The 15,662-nt window shown below is 40.0% G+C and overlaps 1 protein-coding gene across 5 annotated transcripts in view; it reads left to right on the top strand.

The window, feature by feature from the left end:
• The window catches only part of cadm1a (cell adhesion molecule 1a), a 400,396-nt gene extending 385,762 nt beyond the window's left edge, over window positions 1-14,634 (top strand). For all 5 annotated transcript variants that reach the window (XM_032576103.1, XM_032576102.1, XM_032576104.1 and 2 more), the window contains 2 exons: window positions 4,213-4,341; window positions 8,725-14,634. In XM_032576103.1, the coding sequence (XP_032431994.1) occupies window positions 4,213-4,341; window positions 8,725-8,843 (248 nt within the window). In that variant the 3' untranslated portion in view covers window positions 8,844-14,634. The remainder of the gene's footprint in view (window positions 1-4,212; window positions 4,342-8,724) is intronic.
• Window positions 14,635-15,662: the final 1,028 nt, after the last annotated feature.

The following is a 15,662-nucleotide window of genomic DNA, read 5'->3' as shown; positions in this document are numbered from 1 at the left end:
TATTTTAGACATTTTAAACAATAAAAAAACTCATCAATAATGTTTGATATCCACTGATATGAAACGCTTATATTGTGATTTGTTTTCAGCCGCATCGTCCAACCTTAACTCAGCTTTTAGATTTCAAGCACATTTCGAGGTAAAGTTTGAAAATTAAAGAACAGAAAACTTTCAGGAGACTCTGCTGTGCTAAATGAAAGATGCATCAATTAAAAAGTGTGGGAATGAGCAGGAAGTAGAGCAGGTATACGTCCCTGGCTGTAAAAGGACAGTACAGTAGCTGAGAGCCATGAAACATGAGCTGCTGCTGGGGAAGTAATTATGACTATCTCTTACACAGTTTGTTTCTTCTCATAATGTCCTACATCTTCAGTTCACAACTTCCATTCTGAGGTTAATGTTATTTTTTTGCTGCTACATTAAGTCCTTTAATAACCCATTTGGTCTCATCAACATGATGCATCTTCACGGTGCTTTAACGAAGATCCTGCAAGTTTCCCGCTAATTACATTCCAGGCGAGATTTGTGACATGGTTTATAGCCAGCCTCAAACTATTTATTACAGCTCATCGGCATGAATGTCATATTAATTTAAGGCTTTTATTGATTCAGTTGAAAAGTTCTAATTTCACGGAGGAATAAGAACACAACATACAGCTGCATATAAACATCTGTCAGCCTTACAGAGAATGGGGAAGAAAGAGAGGTAGTATCCAAAGAGCTGCCGTTGTGTGGAGAAAAATCACCTGATGTTGTCAGAGGAAACCGCAATGTTAGCTCAAGTAACCACTGGTTCCAACCAAAGTCTGCAACTGGTACAGTTTCAGAGCCAAAATTAAGACTATTGGGGCCCAGTGGATTATTTCCTTGTTACAGGACGCTACGTGCATTTCTAAGCTAGCTACTGATCTGAGTAATGAGAGGCTGGTAACGGTAACTGAGGCAACTCACTAGCATTAGCTTTGGAGAGGCTAGTGACTAGCACACATAGGTTGGTCGCCCAGTGGGTTGGCTTCTTCCTCTGCTGGTCATTCGCAAAGATGGTCTATCGTTAGCTTTGGAGAGGCTAACACCTAGCATGCCTAGGCTGACTTGTACTGACTATGTCAGAGAAAACTTATCGCTGGAAGCTATATCCATTCTGAAGCTAGCTACTGATCTGATAAATGATTGGCCGGGGCGTGCTGTGGTGGTGCAGGGGGTTAGCACGCCCCACGTTTGGAGGCCTTAGTCTTCGACTTGGACGTCGCGGGTTCGACTCCCGGTCCCGACGACCTTTGCCGCATGTCTTCCCCCCTCTCCTCACCCTCCTTCCTGTCTGCCTACTGTGGAAAAAAATACGAGCCACTAGCGCCGCAAAAACTCTTCGGAGAAAAATGATTGGCCAACAACGGTAAATGAGCGGCCGATGCTAGCAAATCAGAAGGAGGCTACCTACTAGCATTAGCTTTGGAAAGGCTAGTGAATAGCATGCCTATTCACTACCTGGTCACCCACTGAATTGGCCACTTCCTGTGTTGTACATTAGCATGGACAGGCTAGCGCTAGCTTAGTAGAGACTGGTGACTACCTACTACGGCTAGGTTGGTCGTCATTAATCTGCTGTCCAATGGCACAAATATTCTGGTGTTAGCACCACTAGAACTAAACTCATATTTTTTTCTTTAAAGAAAACTTTATCAAGTAAAATTTTGACATAGTTTACAGTCATCCAACAGGACACCAATCATAAACATACTCTATTATATGAAATCCTGAACTTAGCTTCTGATTCGGCAGATGGCTAATATATTGAATACTGCAGCTGATGGACCGGTTTGGGTTAGGCAGAACAACAAAGATCCACCTCTGAATGGATTAACCTGTACAAAAAATAGAGTGGCCTAGTCAAAGTTCTGATTTAAGTCTGGTTGGGATGGTGTGGGGCGACCTTAAATAGGATGTTTGGGGTCTGAAAACCTTCAATGTAGCTGAAAGAACAAGAAGAGTGGGACAAAATGATTAAGTTTAGGGGGCAGTCACCATTTTAAAAATGCTTTTTGTATTTACTCAGACCATTTTTTGAACGTTGTGATGAAAACAGCGCTGTGGAGGTCAGTGCTGTTCTACCTGTCAAACTCAACAAAGCTTCACCTTATAGATCTAATAGGTTATTTTGACTGCAGATTTTCTCTTTTTAGCGCCGGGCAAGTTCAATTAAACTGAGCAGGAATCCTTCTGACATCCAATTCACTTCTTGTCAGGCTGTGAGAGCTGTGCTTTAACACACTTTCCTATTACGATGTTAATGTGGGCGGAGGGGGGGCGGAGGGCTGCAGACGGGGTGCAGAGGACGGTTGTGATTGTCTGCATCAGAAGTTTCTGGTTTAAATTAATTTTAGTGGAGAAACAAAAAGAATTCAAAGTCAGCACAGCAAATAAAAGCTCATTCATCTGTTGTGGAGCTTTGTCCTGTAGGGGGCAGCAGCCGTAACGCATTCATGAAATCAGCGCTGTCTGACTTCCTCTCTGCTCTGCAAACAGCAGGATGAGAAATAATTGCAAAGTCGGTTTAAGAGGTAGTGATTTTTATTTAAATCACACCGAAAAGCAGCGTCAATCTGCTTTGAAACGAGCCGCAGATCCCTGACAGTTCCTGGAAACGTCCCGGGAGGCAATTTATACGCAGAAACTATCACTTAGGTGCAATTACTTTCATTAAGGGAAACACAGCCACTGTGGTTTCATTATCTCACGTGGGAGGCGGATTTTAAACCGCATGGCTCTTTGTTTGAACCGTCAAGGGAAGGAACATTTAAAAACCATTTATAGTTCCTGACTTTTTCAAAAAGAATCACCTCAAACTGAACTCAAACTGTGAACTGTGGCAATTTGTGACCGTGAGTTGCAGCTTTATGTTTGACAAAATACGAGGAAAAAGGTCTCTCAATGTTTTGAGGAGCTCGTTTAGGTTTTTAAGATGATTTCCTGCTGGAGTCAAAGAACCAGACTAGTCACAACAAGATGAAATGTTCCAGATCACAGTTGGACCTCCACCACTGAACCAAACCAACATGAAAACGTTGATGGAAACGCCAATATTGATGAGCTGTTGGAGTAATTCTAGTGGTTTAGCTTCTCCTGGGAGGATTCTCCGCCATTTCACACGATTTTCTTTGCACTTTGCATTTATCCTCACTTCTGTGTTGGTTTATGATTTACAATCCCAATACTTGATCAGTTCTTGTGGAAAAGCTACAGGGGTGTGAATACTTTATTAAACCCTGTAATTTCTAAAAGGTCCACATATAAGTTACCCTTCGACTGTAGGTCCTTCACAATAAAAGCATTAATATATAACTTAAAACAAACGCAGTAAGTTCCATTTGCATCATTTATCGTTTCTGTCTTTCTGCCAAATACTGGATGATGAAAGTTTTCATTCTGGTGCTTTGGTCTGAATTTCAACAATTTTGCTTACAGAGGCTTCATAATCTTTTTATTGGTTGTTTCTGATGCTTTATCTGTTTATTTTGGATATTTAAAATGTCTTCCAGTTCCAGTGTTAAATGTTGAGTAGAACTTACAGTTAATTGATCATTGCATTATTATTCCATTACTATTATTTTACTTGAAAATAGTCTCAAAACAACAGTATTGTAGTTTATTGCGATAACTTCTGGGACAATTTATCGTCCATCAAAGCTTGTTATTGTGACACACCAAAACTTAGAATTTAAACATTTTAAGTTTGCATGATGATGATACTGTAACTGATAAAGACAATGCTCAACTGTGTTTAATATGTTTATGATTGATGGAGAAATATTGTGTTATTTAGATATATTTTGAATTATTTAGATATATATCATATATATCTATATATAACTATCAAGTGTTGCTACTTCAGTTTAACTTTGGTGTCTTTTTTCATGTTTTTCAATAAGTTGATTAATAAAATGTACAAAATAATCTGGTTTATATTGAACGACAGTAGTAACATTTATATATTAATAGGATGTGAGTTAGTCGCCCGGTGACAGGCGACCCGACTCGCCGTGTTTTTGAGTTGCTAAGGCAACAGATTTTAGGTTCTTCTCCATTAAGAGGAATCTACATCGACGTTACATTTCTCTGTCAGACTCACAGCGGTTCGGTGGCTAATCGCCTTTCCCACCGTGTCGCAGGCGGTTTTGCTGGTTCTGTTTCTCTCATGGACTTTTCTCTTCTCAGACTCTCGAGCTGGAGAAGGAGCACCGAGGACGGTGGACCACGCCGTCATCGGAGGAGTGGTGGCCGTGGTCGTCTTCGCCATGCTCTGCCTGCTCATCGTCTTGGGACGCTACTTTGCAAGACACAAAGGTAGCAGACCAGTTCATACTCTGGGTCTCACTAACTTAAGGTTTATTTGTTTTTGTAGATGTGCAAAAGTTTTAAACTACCCATAGTTTGTTTTTACTCTGCTTTCAACTAACTACAGCCTTTCTTAGGTTTTCTTCAGAAAATGATTAGTCCACATGATAATGCCACAGATTGAGCTTCTAATTTGACATAGACTCCCTTTTTATACGCAGACGATACATTAGTAGGTAGGCTAATCCTAAGTTCTTACGTAGAACTTATTCTATTGTTTCTTGAAAATGTTTCATCTCTCATCCAAAAGGCTTCTTCAGTTTTGAAGTACAGAAGTAAATAAGTAAACCTTTATTTACATGTATCCTTTCAAGTAGGGTCAGGACTTAAATTTTTCAAATTTTAATGAAATAATTACAGAGATTTTAATGCAGCAACATCTTTTTTCCCGGGCCGGAACCTTTTTATTCATGTGTTTCTGGTACACCCAAAAATCTGATGCACATGTGAAATCCGCAAATGACGATGATGGAGAACAAAACCGCTTCTCTCGGCTTACTGAGAGTTAATTTCGGCTTCCAAAGCGATCTGATTGGATGCTGGAAAAGGCTATTGTTGTGCTAAAAGGAGTTAGCCTGTCAGCAAAGCTGTTCAGGCCTGAAAGAGCATCTCAATGCTAAACATGTAGCAGCAGCACAGATGCTAACGCTAATGTCAGCGTCCACAGTCTGTGGTGTCTTTGGTATTTTTCAAAGAATCAACTAGATAAACGAGAATTCGGGGTTTGTTTGTTTCTTTTATTGGACAGATTGCTCAGTTGGCGTTTCTTTGTCTCTTGTGTGTGAGAGCCTTTTAAATCCCATAAAAAATAATAAAAGCTTGAAGGGTTCAAAGGTCGAATATTCCTCTTAAAATGGTCAGAATGATCAAATATGTGAAAGGGAGATGAATTAAGAATTTTATTTAAGCCAAAACATTTCTTAGAAGCTCATTTTTATACTCTGGAGCGCCATCTGCACCGTCACAAGGTAAAGTGCTTCAGTTTGTTTCTCTTATTATTACATCACCGGCTGGAAGTTTGCCAAATGATGGAGGAGCATCCATTAGTGCTGCGGGTTACTGATGACTAGTAAAACTGCATTTTTCTGGCGGTCCTGATGAATAGCACGACATTCATCGTACGCCGCCCTCATGACGGCCGGATAATTACAATCTATAAGGAGTTTCACACGTTAATGTTTCCAACGCAGGAGGAAATGGGCTTGCGTACATTAAACACTTCAGAGGGGAAATAGCATAAATGAGGCAATTAGAGATGCAGAAAAATGTTTCTATGTTATCATTCTGCTTCGGTCAGAGTTTCAAGTCACTTGGCATCAGCACATTATCAGTATGGCAGCTTTTCCCCAAAGCAATGCTTCAGAAATGTTGGTCAACCTGCCAAGTACTTCAACAGGTCACAACATTTCCAGTGTTAGTGGAAATTAAGCGTCAAGATAATCTGAACTTCAAGTTTTAATAGAACACAGTCAATAATTTAATGCCAAGTGGCAAAACATTAGATTTAAGGAAGCCAGGCAGAATGCACTGAGTCAGCCTGAGCAAGCATGTGGTGACAGTGGAAAGAAACAACTCACAGGAAGAACCCTACAACAATCTAAACCACAATAATTATTTTATTTATTTATTACATCTAGCTTAGAAGCAGGACAGCATTTTCCTGAAGAGGAACATCATCCCCAGAGCGAAACATGGTGGTGGCAGTATGATGGTCTGGGGATGAAACATGGTGGTGGCAGTATGATGGTCTGGGGCTGTAACTGGTGAACTTGGCTCTTAAGATCCAGATCACGTCGGTTCTGCAGCTGGACAATGATCCAGAGCACACCAGCAACTTCACCTCCACTCTTTGGCTACCTAGTAACTCACTCGCTCTTTGGTTGCCTAGCAGCAATCTATTGCGTAACTGGCGCAGCAGCAGTTCAAGGTTTCCCCACTGAGCTTCATAACTGCTTAAAAATAAATTTAAAAAACAACGTGGAGCAAAAATTGTGGATAAAACAGGAAAGGTCACACCATCAGGTTGGTAGTATTTCAGATATTTAAAACCATAAGCTGATCAATTATTATATGTATTGATTGACATGAAACGGTTATATTGTGCTACATTTGCCATATCGTCCAGCCATATTTTAGTCTGGATTATAACTTTTCTTCACTCCTTATTTTGCCACTGAAATGTTTCCTCTTTGGTTTTGTTTGCTAATTATGTTTTTACCATATAAAACATTCTGGACTGCCTTACTGCTGAAATGAGGCACTTGACCGGATTATTAAGTTTCAAGGGCGATCACTTTCTCACACAGGGCCAGGTTGCTTTTGAAAGCTGTTTTTTTTTTGTGTTTGTTCAGGTCATATTTGTGAAATATTAACATTAGTTTGGTCTGAGTGTGACACTGAAGCAGAACAGAAGAAAATCCTCCAGCAGGTTGGTACTTGCTGCAGCACCACTGAGCACCTTGTTTCTGTCTGATCAAACGGTAATTTTTCACGTTTGGCATTTTTTCTCCCTCACTCAGCCTCGATATATTGTCATCATTACCAGGCTCGTCCGCTGTGACAGGGTGTGAATAAATCTTGCAAATGAGGTTTGAAGTGGCCTTTTCTTTTGCCCAACTTGACAAGGTTAATTCGAACGTGCGATCCACACTCCTCTGCGCACTCAAGATCATTTCAAGGCCCTGATTTTCATGTGCCAATCCTGCAGCAAGCAAACCGGGGGAAAATGGAGAATCTGAGTGTGAGGCTTTGCTGCTGCTGGTGGCGTGTGTGTAGATGTGTGCGTGGGTGCGGGTGTGTGTGTGTGTGTGTGTGGGGGTGTGTAGGTGTGTGTGTGAGGATTTAAATAATCAGGTGCTGTGAATGGAGGGTCACATTTTAATCTGTGGTATCATCTAAAGCAGCAGGCTGCTAGCCGCTACGTCCCTTAGCAAAATGTAGCATACTCAAAGTTTACTTTGATGAGTACTGTATACTTGAGTATATCGAGTATAGTGCGGTCCATGTACTTGTAGTGTAGTAGAAAGTATACTAATTAAATACTTAATTTTAAGTTTATAAAACGTGACGATCAGCAATAAATCAACACTTTTCATTTGCATGGTTTTTCTTTCTGCCAAAACCTGGATGATGAAAATCTTCAGTTTGCTGTTTTGGTCTCAACTGGCCTTTTTTTTTTTTTTTTTTTTTTTTTTTTAAGGATAATTTTGTTTACAGAAACTTCGTAATTCATTTTATTTTTTTATTTCTGTTGTTTTGTTTATTTACTTTGGATATTTAAGATGTCTTCCAGCTCTGGTGTTAAATGTTCATTCGAGTTTAAAGTTTGTTGATCTTTGAGAATGCGTACTTGCGTTATTATGCCATTACCATTATATTACATAAAAATGCTCTCAAAACAACAATGTCATCGTTTATCGCAACAACTTCTGGGACTATTTGCCGTCCAGCAAAATTTGTTATCCTGTCGGGCCAACATGTGGCTGGTTTTGAGTTGTTGTTCAACGTTTTTTCTATGTGTTATTTTTTTCTTTGCTGTGGTGCAATGCACTCAATAATACATACAGGTATCGTATCCAAGAATCGTATTTTTGCTAAACAACAACATGCAATGTGTCCACAGCTTATGAAAGGTAAACTACAAGCACAGAGCCTCATTTTTAGCATGAAATAATCATACTCATAACAGGGCTGAACGATGTGGCTGAAGAACTTATCACAACATGAGCATCTATCAACAATTATTGATTAGATTTTTTGTTTTAACCATCTGAAATACTACCAAACTGGTGGCTTGACCTTTACGGTTTTATCTTCAGTTTTCACTTTACACCGTTGTTTATTTTAAGCACAAAACTGAAACTGCTGCTGTTACTCAACAGGTTGTTGCTAGGTAACTGAAGTTGGTAAGTTGGGGGATTTAAAACTGCTTGTTACCCTGCAAGGTCGTTGCTAGGCAACGACACAGTGAGAGAGTTAGTTGTTGCCACCAACCCCACGTAACTAGCATAGAGGTTGAGCAGCTAAAGGTTTCCTCTGCCTACATCTCCCAGAAGGCCGTGCGGTTCTGTGCATCGTTAGCTTTCTAAAATAATGTTGTCAAAACGTATTTTTGTGAAATAAACACCACCTCTCTATTGCCAAAAGGTGACTTAGGCAAAAAATGATTTTGGTGACTATATTGAATATTGATATGTATTATCACTTGAGCATGTGTCTATTACAATATATGCCTTGTTACTGATTAATTGTGCAGCCCTAACTCGTAGTAGACGTTGTGAATGAGTCACTTTTTGCTGCGGGGTAACTCTGTGCTCCGCTGCCCCTCCTCAGGTACCTACTTCACGCACGAAGCCAAAGGTGCAGACGACGCGGCGGACGCAGACACAGCCATCATCAATGCAGAGGGCGGCCACACCAACTCGGACGAAAAGAAGGAGTATTACATCTAACCCGAACTGGGGGGAACCCCGCCCTCGCTCGGGTGTCGTCGCCGGCACGCCGAGCCTCTTTCCCGGGGATGGGGCTGGGGGGGTTTTTGACGGATTCGGATCGCTTTTTGGGGAAAGGGAAGGAGGAGGGATTTTGAAGGAAAAGCCTGGTTTTACGCCGTCGTTTAGTCTAGTCTGCAGATGTAGATGGAATGTTATTTGTGTTTAAGATAAAAAAGACAAAATATTAAAAAAAGATAAAAGCGAGTCGGGGGGTGGGGATGGGGTGGGAGTGGGTGGGGGCGCCAGATGTTGCCAGAAATCACTGTAGAGAGCTTCACCATTTAACACCTCCCTAACTGCTGGTACGAAGTTTTATCTTTTAGTTCCACCATTTGCAGAAAATTCTGTGCCTTGTTCTGAATTTTTTTGTTCTCTCCACACTCTACACTCGTGCTGATCGTCATTTGCATAACCTCGTTGCTCTTTTTTTCCCCGTTTTCATCTTTTCTCCCCCCCTCAACACTTGTTATTATCAGCGTGCTGTCGGCTTTTGTATGAGGGTAAAATTACACAGCCACTTTATTCATTTCTCTAAATGTGTCTGCACACGCGCGCTCTACTCCTCTCCTGCATAACAAACACTCTTTCAAGTATACTGTGATTTGTCTCAAGCCATTTCCTCTCTCTTTTTCCTCTGAGGTTCTGAAGACGTAATGCATGGAGTGCTTTGTGTGTCACTGTACGGACAGCCTAAACCAGACGCGGGTTTGTTTTTATTAAACTCCCCCACCAACAACACCTTAAAGTACAGGCAGAAGCAAGCATGCAAAAGTTTATGGGTCATTTTGCCTCTTCTCCTAATTTCTGTCACATCTGGAAACAAACAAATTCATACATTTGTACATAAACTAATTGAATCTCATGCAAACTTTAATTTATTTGTATATAACTGTCTATTAAACCATCATTTATTTATTTTTATCCTACAATTGATTCTGACCCTTAATTAAATCAAAATAACATTAAGTGAGATTGTAGATCTTAACCACAGACTTACTGTGTTTTCCCACCTGATGGTCTGGTCGACTCGGTTCGATTGGGAATAAAAGTTGCAACATTTGTTACACTTTCAAATTGGCTTTGAGTCAAACCAACCAAACCTTTTGAGCACCTTGTTCTCCTCCTTACCTGCGGGGGCGCTGCACCAAGAACCACATGAAAACGACACTGTGCGTGAATCCTTCTTCATCAGATAGTATAAAAATGGAGTGTCGTCGGATTTTAGCGGTCGGAGGATTTGTGTAGTTTATCTTTGGGTAAAAACCACGAGCCATTTCTTTCGCTTAGGCTAACATGTTTGTTTTGGTTGTATTTACCCAGAATGCCCTGCGCTGTAGTCCGCTTCCTCCTTCTGGAGCGGTCTCTGGTCCGCTTGGTGTTCACATGTAGTACCAAACCAGAGTTCACTTTTCTGACAAAATGGTGACGGGGCAAAATGACCAGAACGTTTGCAAAAATAAACACCGACAGATTTTGACCGATCTTGACTTACTTTCTGAATTGCATCCCTAATTTTCTTCCATGTTGCTTAATTAAAACTTCCTCCTTTTTCTTATGATTAAAATGCCTGTACATACCAGCGTTTCAGTTTGTTTGCATTTTCTCTCAATCGAAAGTATTATTTCTCTTCCAAGTGGAGAAAATAAGAAATAAAGTATCCTATGCTCGTGTTGTGTAGTTAACGCAGTAGAAATAACCGCCTTAACCAGCTTTAAACTGAAACATCTGTAAGTTTGAACTTCATTTGAGCTCCAGCGGGCGTTGGTCGGTGGGTTCATTTATTCTCATAAACACTGGATGTAGATGAAGCCAGAGGAATCACAAATCCTTTCTACAGCCTCCCACAGTAACGCCCGAACGCCTTGGTTCTCATCTTAAGTTCTGACAAACGGAGAGGAAACCGAACGGCTCTGAGGGTCACACCACTCGGGTTCTGCTTTCACCCGCCCGCTTTTTGAATGCTTCGATATTTCACACGTCTTTTGCATGTCTGTGTCCGCGCCAGGATCGCTTCGGCTCCGCTTCAGCACCACCTGCCAGAACCGAACCGGAGTCGGTTTGGAGTTATGCCAAAAGTTATTGTTTGCCTGTAAAATAACTTCCTTCACATTTTCTGCTCCGTGCCGTTAATCCGTTGTTTGCATCAGCTTGTCAACAATGCAGGGCGCCTGGTGGTTCTGTTGTGGTTCTTATGAGTTCACACGGCAAGCAACACGTTTAATGAGTCCAGGACAGATGTGGGTGGACGTGGGTGGAGGTAGCGGCTGGAGCGCGCTTCTTCCAGTGGGAATATTTAGCGGTTTCCACTCCTCGTGTCACATAAAGATTGTATGCCATCATCTGCATCACTGTCATTTTAATTCTGGGTGTTTTTCCAGGGCAAAATGACTAAATGTACAAGTTAGAACAGGTCTGTGGGCATTAAAAACTATTTCATCACATTTTTTTTTTTTTGCAAAAAAATCATTGTTAGGTAATGGGATTTTAGTCTCCTCAGTCGGCCTCTGTCACTTTAAATTAAGCTGCTGCTGACCACGCCCCCCAACTCAATGTTTACAGTCGCAGCTGAAAATGGCTGCAAACAGAGGAGCAATTATACAACTATACTTCTTTGAAAAGCATTAGTAGAGCCTCCTGCATAACCAACAAGAACACAGCAAATGGTTTCTGGATGGTAAGTCAACAACAAAACACTTCTGTTCTTATACAGCAGTAAAACCAGCTGACCAAACATTCTGGAGCTCAGTTTTGGGTTGCTAGGTAACGGGCTGAGTTCCGCTGTGGTTGCTAGGTAACAGGGCGGTGCCTGCTGATTGGTGACATTACATTCTGGAGATTTTCGAAACAGCTAATTTTCCAGACACCAAACAACATGAGCGTATCGCCTAAAACAGCTGAGTGGTTTTGTTTTAAGTGCTTGGGCTGTTGTTGTTAGAAGCTGTAGAAACCCAAGTGGAAATGCAAAAACGTGCAAAATATGATTTTTGCATAATGCGGCCCCATCTGCATTTATCTAATGCAGATGTCAAAATCATGAATATATGCTCAAATATTTAAAATCATGTGAAAACAATGAATTAATCCCACTAAATATCTTGGGCTTTTATGAATCCCAAGACAAATTAGCTCCTGTCGTCATCATTTTAGGAAAATGCTCAAAATTTTGGAAATTTTATCTTTTTTTTAGGATTTTCCCTCGGTAAGCTAAAGGTTTTTCATATAGCATCATAGGCATTAAGACCTAACCTGACAAAATGTTAGAGGTAGTGATATGACTTTTAGTGAGCATAAGAATGTTTTAGGCAGAGAAGATGGCAGAAAGGAGAAATATTCTTTGTGAAATGGAGAGATCTCTGCCAGCAGCAGGCTCTGCTCCGACTGTTTGGTTTTTCCATTACTTCCCTATTTTGTGGTAATTTCTTCACATTAAAACAAGTTTAAACAAACAGCCAATCACAGTGAACTGCTGGCAGCTGAGCACCCACATGCAATAAATTCAAACACTCCCTTCCTGTTTTTATTTTAGAAGTAGTGAAGTGGTGTCACTTGACTGTAGAAGAAGAAAATTTCAAATAATCTACAGCTGAAAATCTCTAAAACTGACTAAATCCCTTAATCGCCTCTATATAAAGTTGGCAGCTCAGACAATTTGTTCTGATTGACTTTTTGTCAGACCGTCGGACTCACAGTTAGTCTGATAATCACTGATATAATTAATGAAATACAGTTTTAATCAGAACTAACTATTCAACCCTCTTAGCTCAAAAGACGTTACAGTGAAGTGGAGAAAAGATGACAATAAACAACAAAATATACAAGAAAAATGTTAATGCATCACCCAGATCAGCCATAAAATTAGCATTTAAGCTAGCATGAGCATTTTAGCTACGTTTATCTTTTTGCAAACCGAATAGGGGATGCTACTGTAGGCCAATATTTCAGTGATAGCCCTCATGCTAACATCAGCAATTTAGTTAAAATGATCATTTGATCTATTTATGATAAACCCAACACACTGAATGGAGTGAGTTCATGTTAGTCAACATGCGAGGTTTAGCCCATTTGCTTTTAATAACATTTACACAGCTAACATTAGCTTTTCAGCTAGTTTTGACCTACCACCTCTGTCTTCTGCTGACTTTATTTATTATATTTTTTTCAGTTCATCAGTATAAATACATATCAGTCAAAATCGCTGAACGTTTTGGACTGAAAACTGCTTTTCGAGTTCCTGTTTGGGGAACTGAGTGTTGCTTGCGGTGTGTCCTCATATCTACCACTAGTTGTGACTTTTACGCATTTCATTGTATTTTATAAATGTGAATCACATCAGCTGTGCGATAGCTTTAAAATATCATCGTCATGCATGAAGACAGCATTCAGGCTTTTTATGTTGGGGATTTGAAGCTGAGGTTTGTCTCAAAGGAACGGATTGAAATGCATTCTTTAACCTTTCCCCGTCTGCGCTAATGAAATGTTCGCAGCCCTAGAAAAGAACAGTTGGGTTAGCTGCAGCCGGGAGTTTCATTTTTTTGGCTTTTTCACCGGACGTGTACATATTAGTTACACACATTTCGTGTGCTCGATTTAATAAGTCACATATAAATCACCACTCTGTTCACTCTGTATGCTGACGACACTGTTTTGTGTTTGTGTAAACTGGATGGGTGGGGGTAGGGCAACGGGGGCTGATTAGGTTAGATGTTTCACGGTCTGGTGTCTGAATAAAATAAAAAAAGACAAATATCTGACTGGTTATTGTTGCTTTATGGATCACAGAGCAGATACCACTTCATCTGTTAGGCTGCAACTTTGTGATTTGTATTCTACAGTGAGCACTGTTTTTGCTTCCATGACCAATGGCAGCTTCCACTTAGATCCAGTTTTAAGACATAAAGTCGTCAATACAGGAACTGACGGGGATGTTGCTTCTTCCTTAAGGCCGATTTGTTGATTTTGACTTTTTTGTACTCCTAAAAACATGAAAGATACCATTTGTGTGTGTCGAATTAATCAGAGATTGGAGTAAATGACACATAAGGTTTTGACTTATTTTTCTGGATATTCCCTGTAAATTAAAAGAAAAAGAAATAAAGAACGCACATATGTTGTAACTGAGGTAGTTTCCTGCACATTGGATCCCTTTGATAATGTCCCGTCTCAGGTTCGTGTGTTGCTGACCGATGTGACTGCATCTCAGGTAGAATGCAAAGTTTAGGCCCCACCTGTCGACAACATAAAGGCATGTACAAATGCGTTCATCAAGTCCGGAAGTGCAAACACATTCTTTTTAGGTCCAGAACTGGTGAGATGTTCTGCATATACAATATGTTGTACATGTTTTATGTATTTTTTCTTAATATTTGGTGCACTGTTTAAAAAAAAAAAAGAAAAAAAAAGTGTTAAGTATTGCTTTTCTTTGACATATCATACGTTTATTGGAATGAAGCAGGATCAGAAACGTGTCGTGGCTGTACTACTGTCACTTTGAACGCTCCACCGCCTTTTCAAACTCCTTTGATTCCCCAAGAAAAAAGAAAATGATTTGATTGTTCCACCCGGTTCTTGTTTTCAGATTGTTCTTTTTGTCTCTCTGCTGTACTTGAGAAAAATGTAATGTGTATTAATGGAGAACAGGAGTTCCACATTCCCATACACATTTTGTATTGGTTCATAAATAGACATTTTTACAAAACAATGAAGAGTTCTTGTCTTAATAAAAGAGAAAAGATATTAATGTCCAAAATAATATGTGTTGGCTTTTTTTTAATTTCAGATCTGTGGGTCAAAAACAAGAGACACAGATAATATCCTGTTTGTGCACAGAGTTGAGCAGCTTTAATAAACTGCTAAATTTAACAAAGAATACAAATAAGTTAAGTAGGGATGGGATTTACATTAATTACATAGATTATAGCACAATTAAACACACAATTAATCTAATTTTTTCCAAGCCGGAACCTTTATACTTTCTGATACGTTCGTAAATCGGACGCACAAGCGACATTTTGCAAACAGCGATGGATGATGAAGCCACTTCTCTGCTTTCTCCTTTTCTTTGTGTCCATTACATTTGAAATAAACCCAAAGCAAAATTTAATAAAGTTTATATATATCAAGTGGACCATCAACGCTGTCATTCTCCACTTGTGAAAGTAAATCTATTCGGTCTCACCTTGACACTTGGACAACAATTCAGAGTGCCACACTGCTGAACAGGACACGTAAAAACAAAAATGGCAGCATCCAAACCTCCAACTCAAAGGCAAGCGATGCTAGTTAGCAACCGCTAGCTCCTGTTTATCACAACCTTGCGTAGCGTCAACATCTGATGAAACTTTGATTCGCTCCAAACCAGTTGATGGATACGTGCCAAATTTGGATGACAATTGGATAGAAACATGGCTACTGCCTCAGTCAAGTCAGAGGTCATAATTCAACAATAAGAAAAAAACGGAGGGGAGGGGAATGATCTCCCAAAAAAAGCAAAAAAACGGTCTGATAGTGATCTGGAGAAACAGAAAAGGAGTTTCTGACAGGTGGCAGCTGCTTCAGGAACTGGATGACTTGTTGTAATTGACTTCCTGAACGGACCTAAAGCCCAAACACAGCTTGGTTCTGAAGCTGGGAATTTTAAAGTCTACGTCAACTTTAAAACACCCAGAAATTTCATTAACATTTGTTACATTTGAAGTGAGAAAGTGCATTTATCTTAGCCCTCTATCTTCTTCATCTCCAGTTATACTTTTCTGCTTTCTCATAAAGTTTCATTTTGAC

This window comes from Xiphophorus hellerii, chromosome 11 (assembly GCF_003331165.1).
Source record: "Xiphophorus hellerii strain 12219 chromosome 11, Xiphophorus_hellerii-4.1, whole genome shotgun sequence".
Lineage (NCBI taxonomy): Eukaryota > Metazoa > Chordata > Actinopteri > Cyprinodontiformes > Poeciliidae > Xiphophorus > Xiphophorus hellerii.
This window is presented reverse-complemented; position numbering and strand designations above follow the sequence as displayed.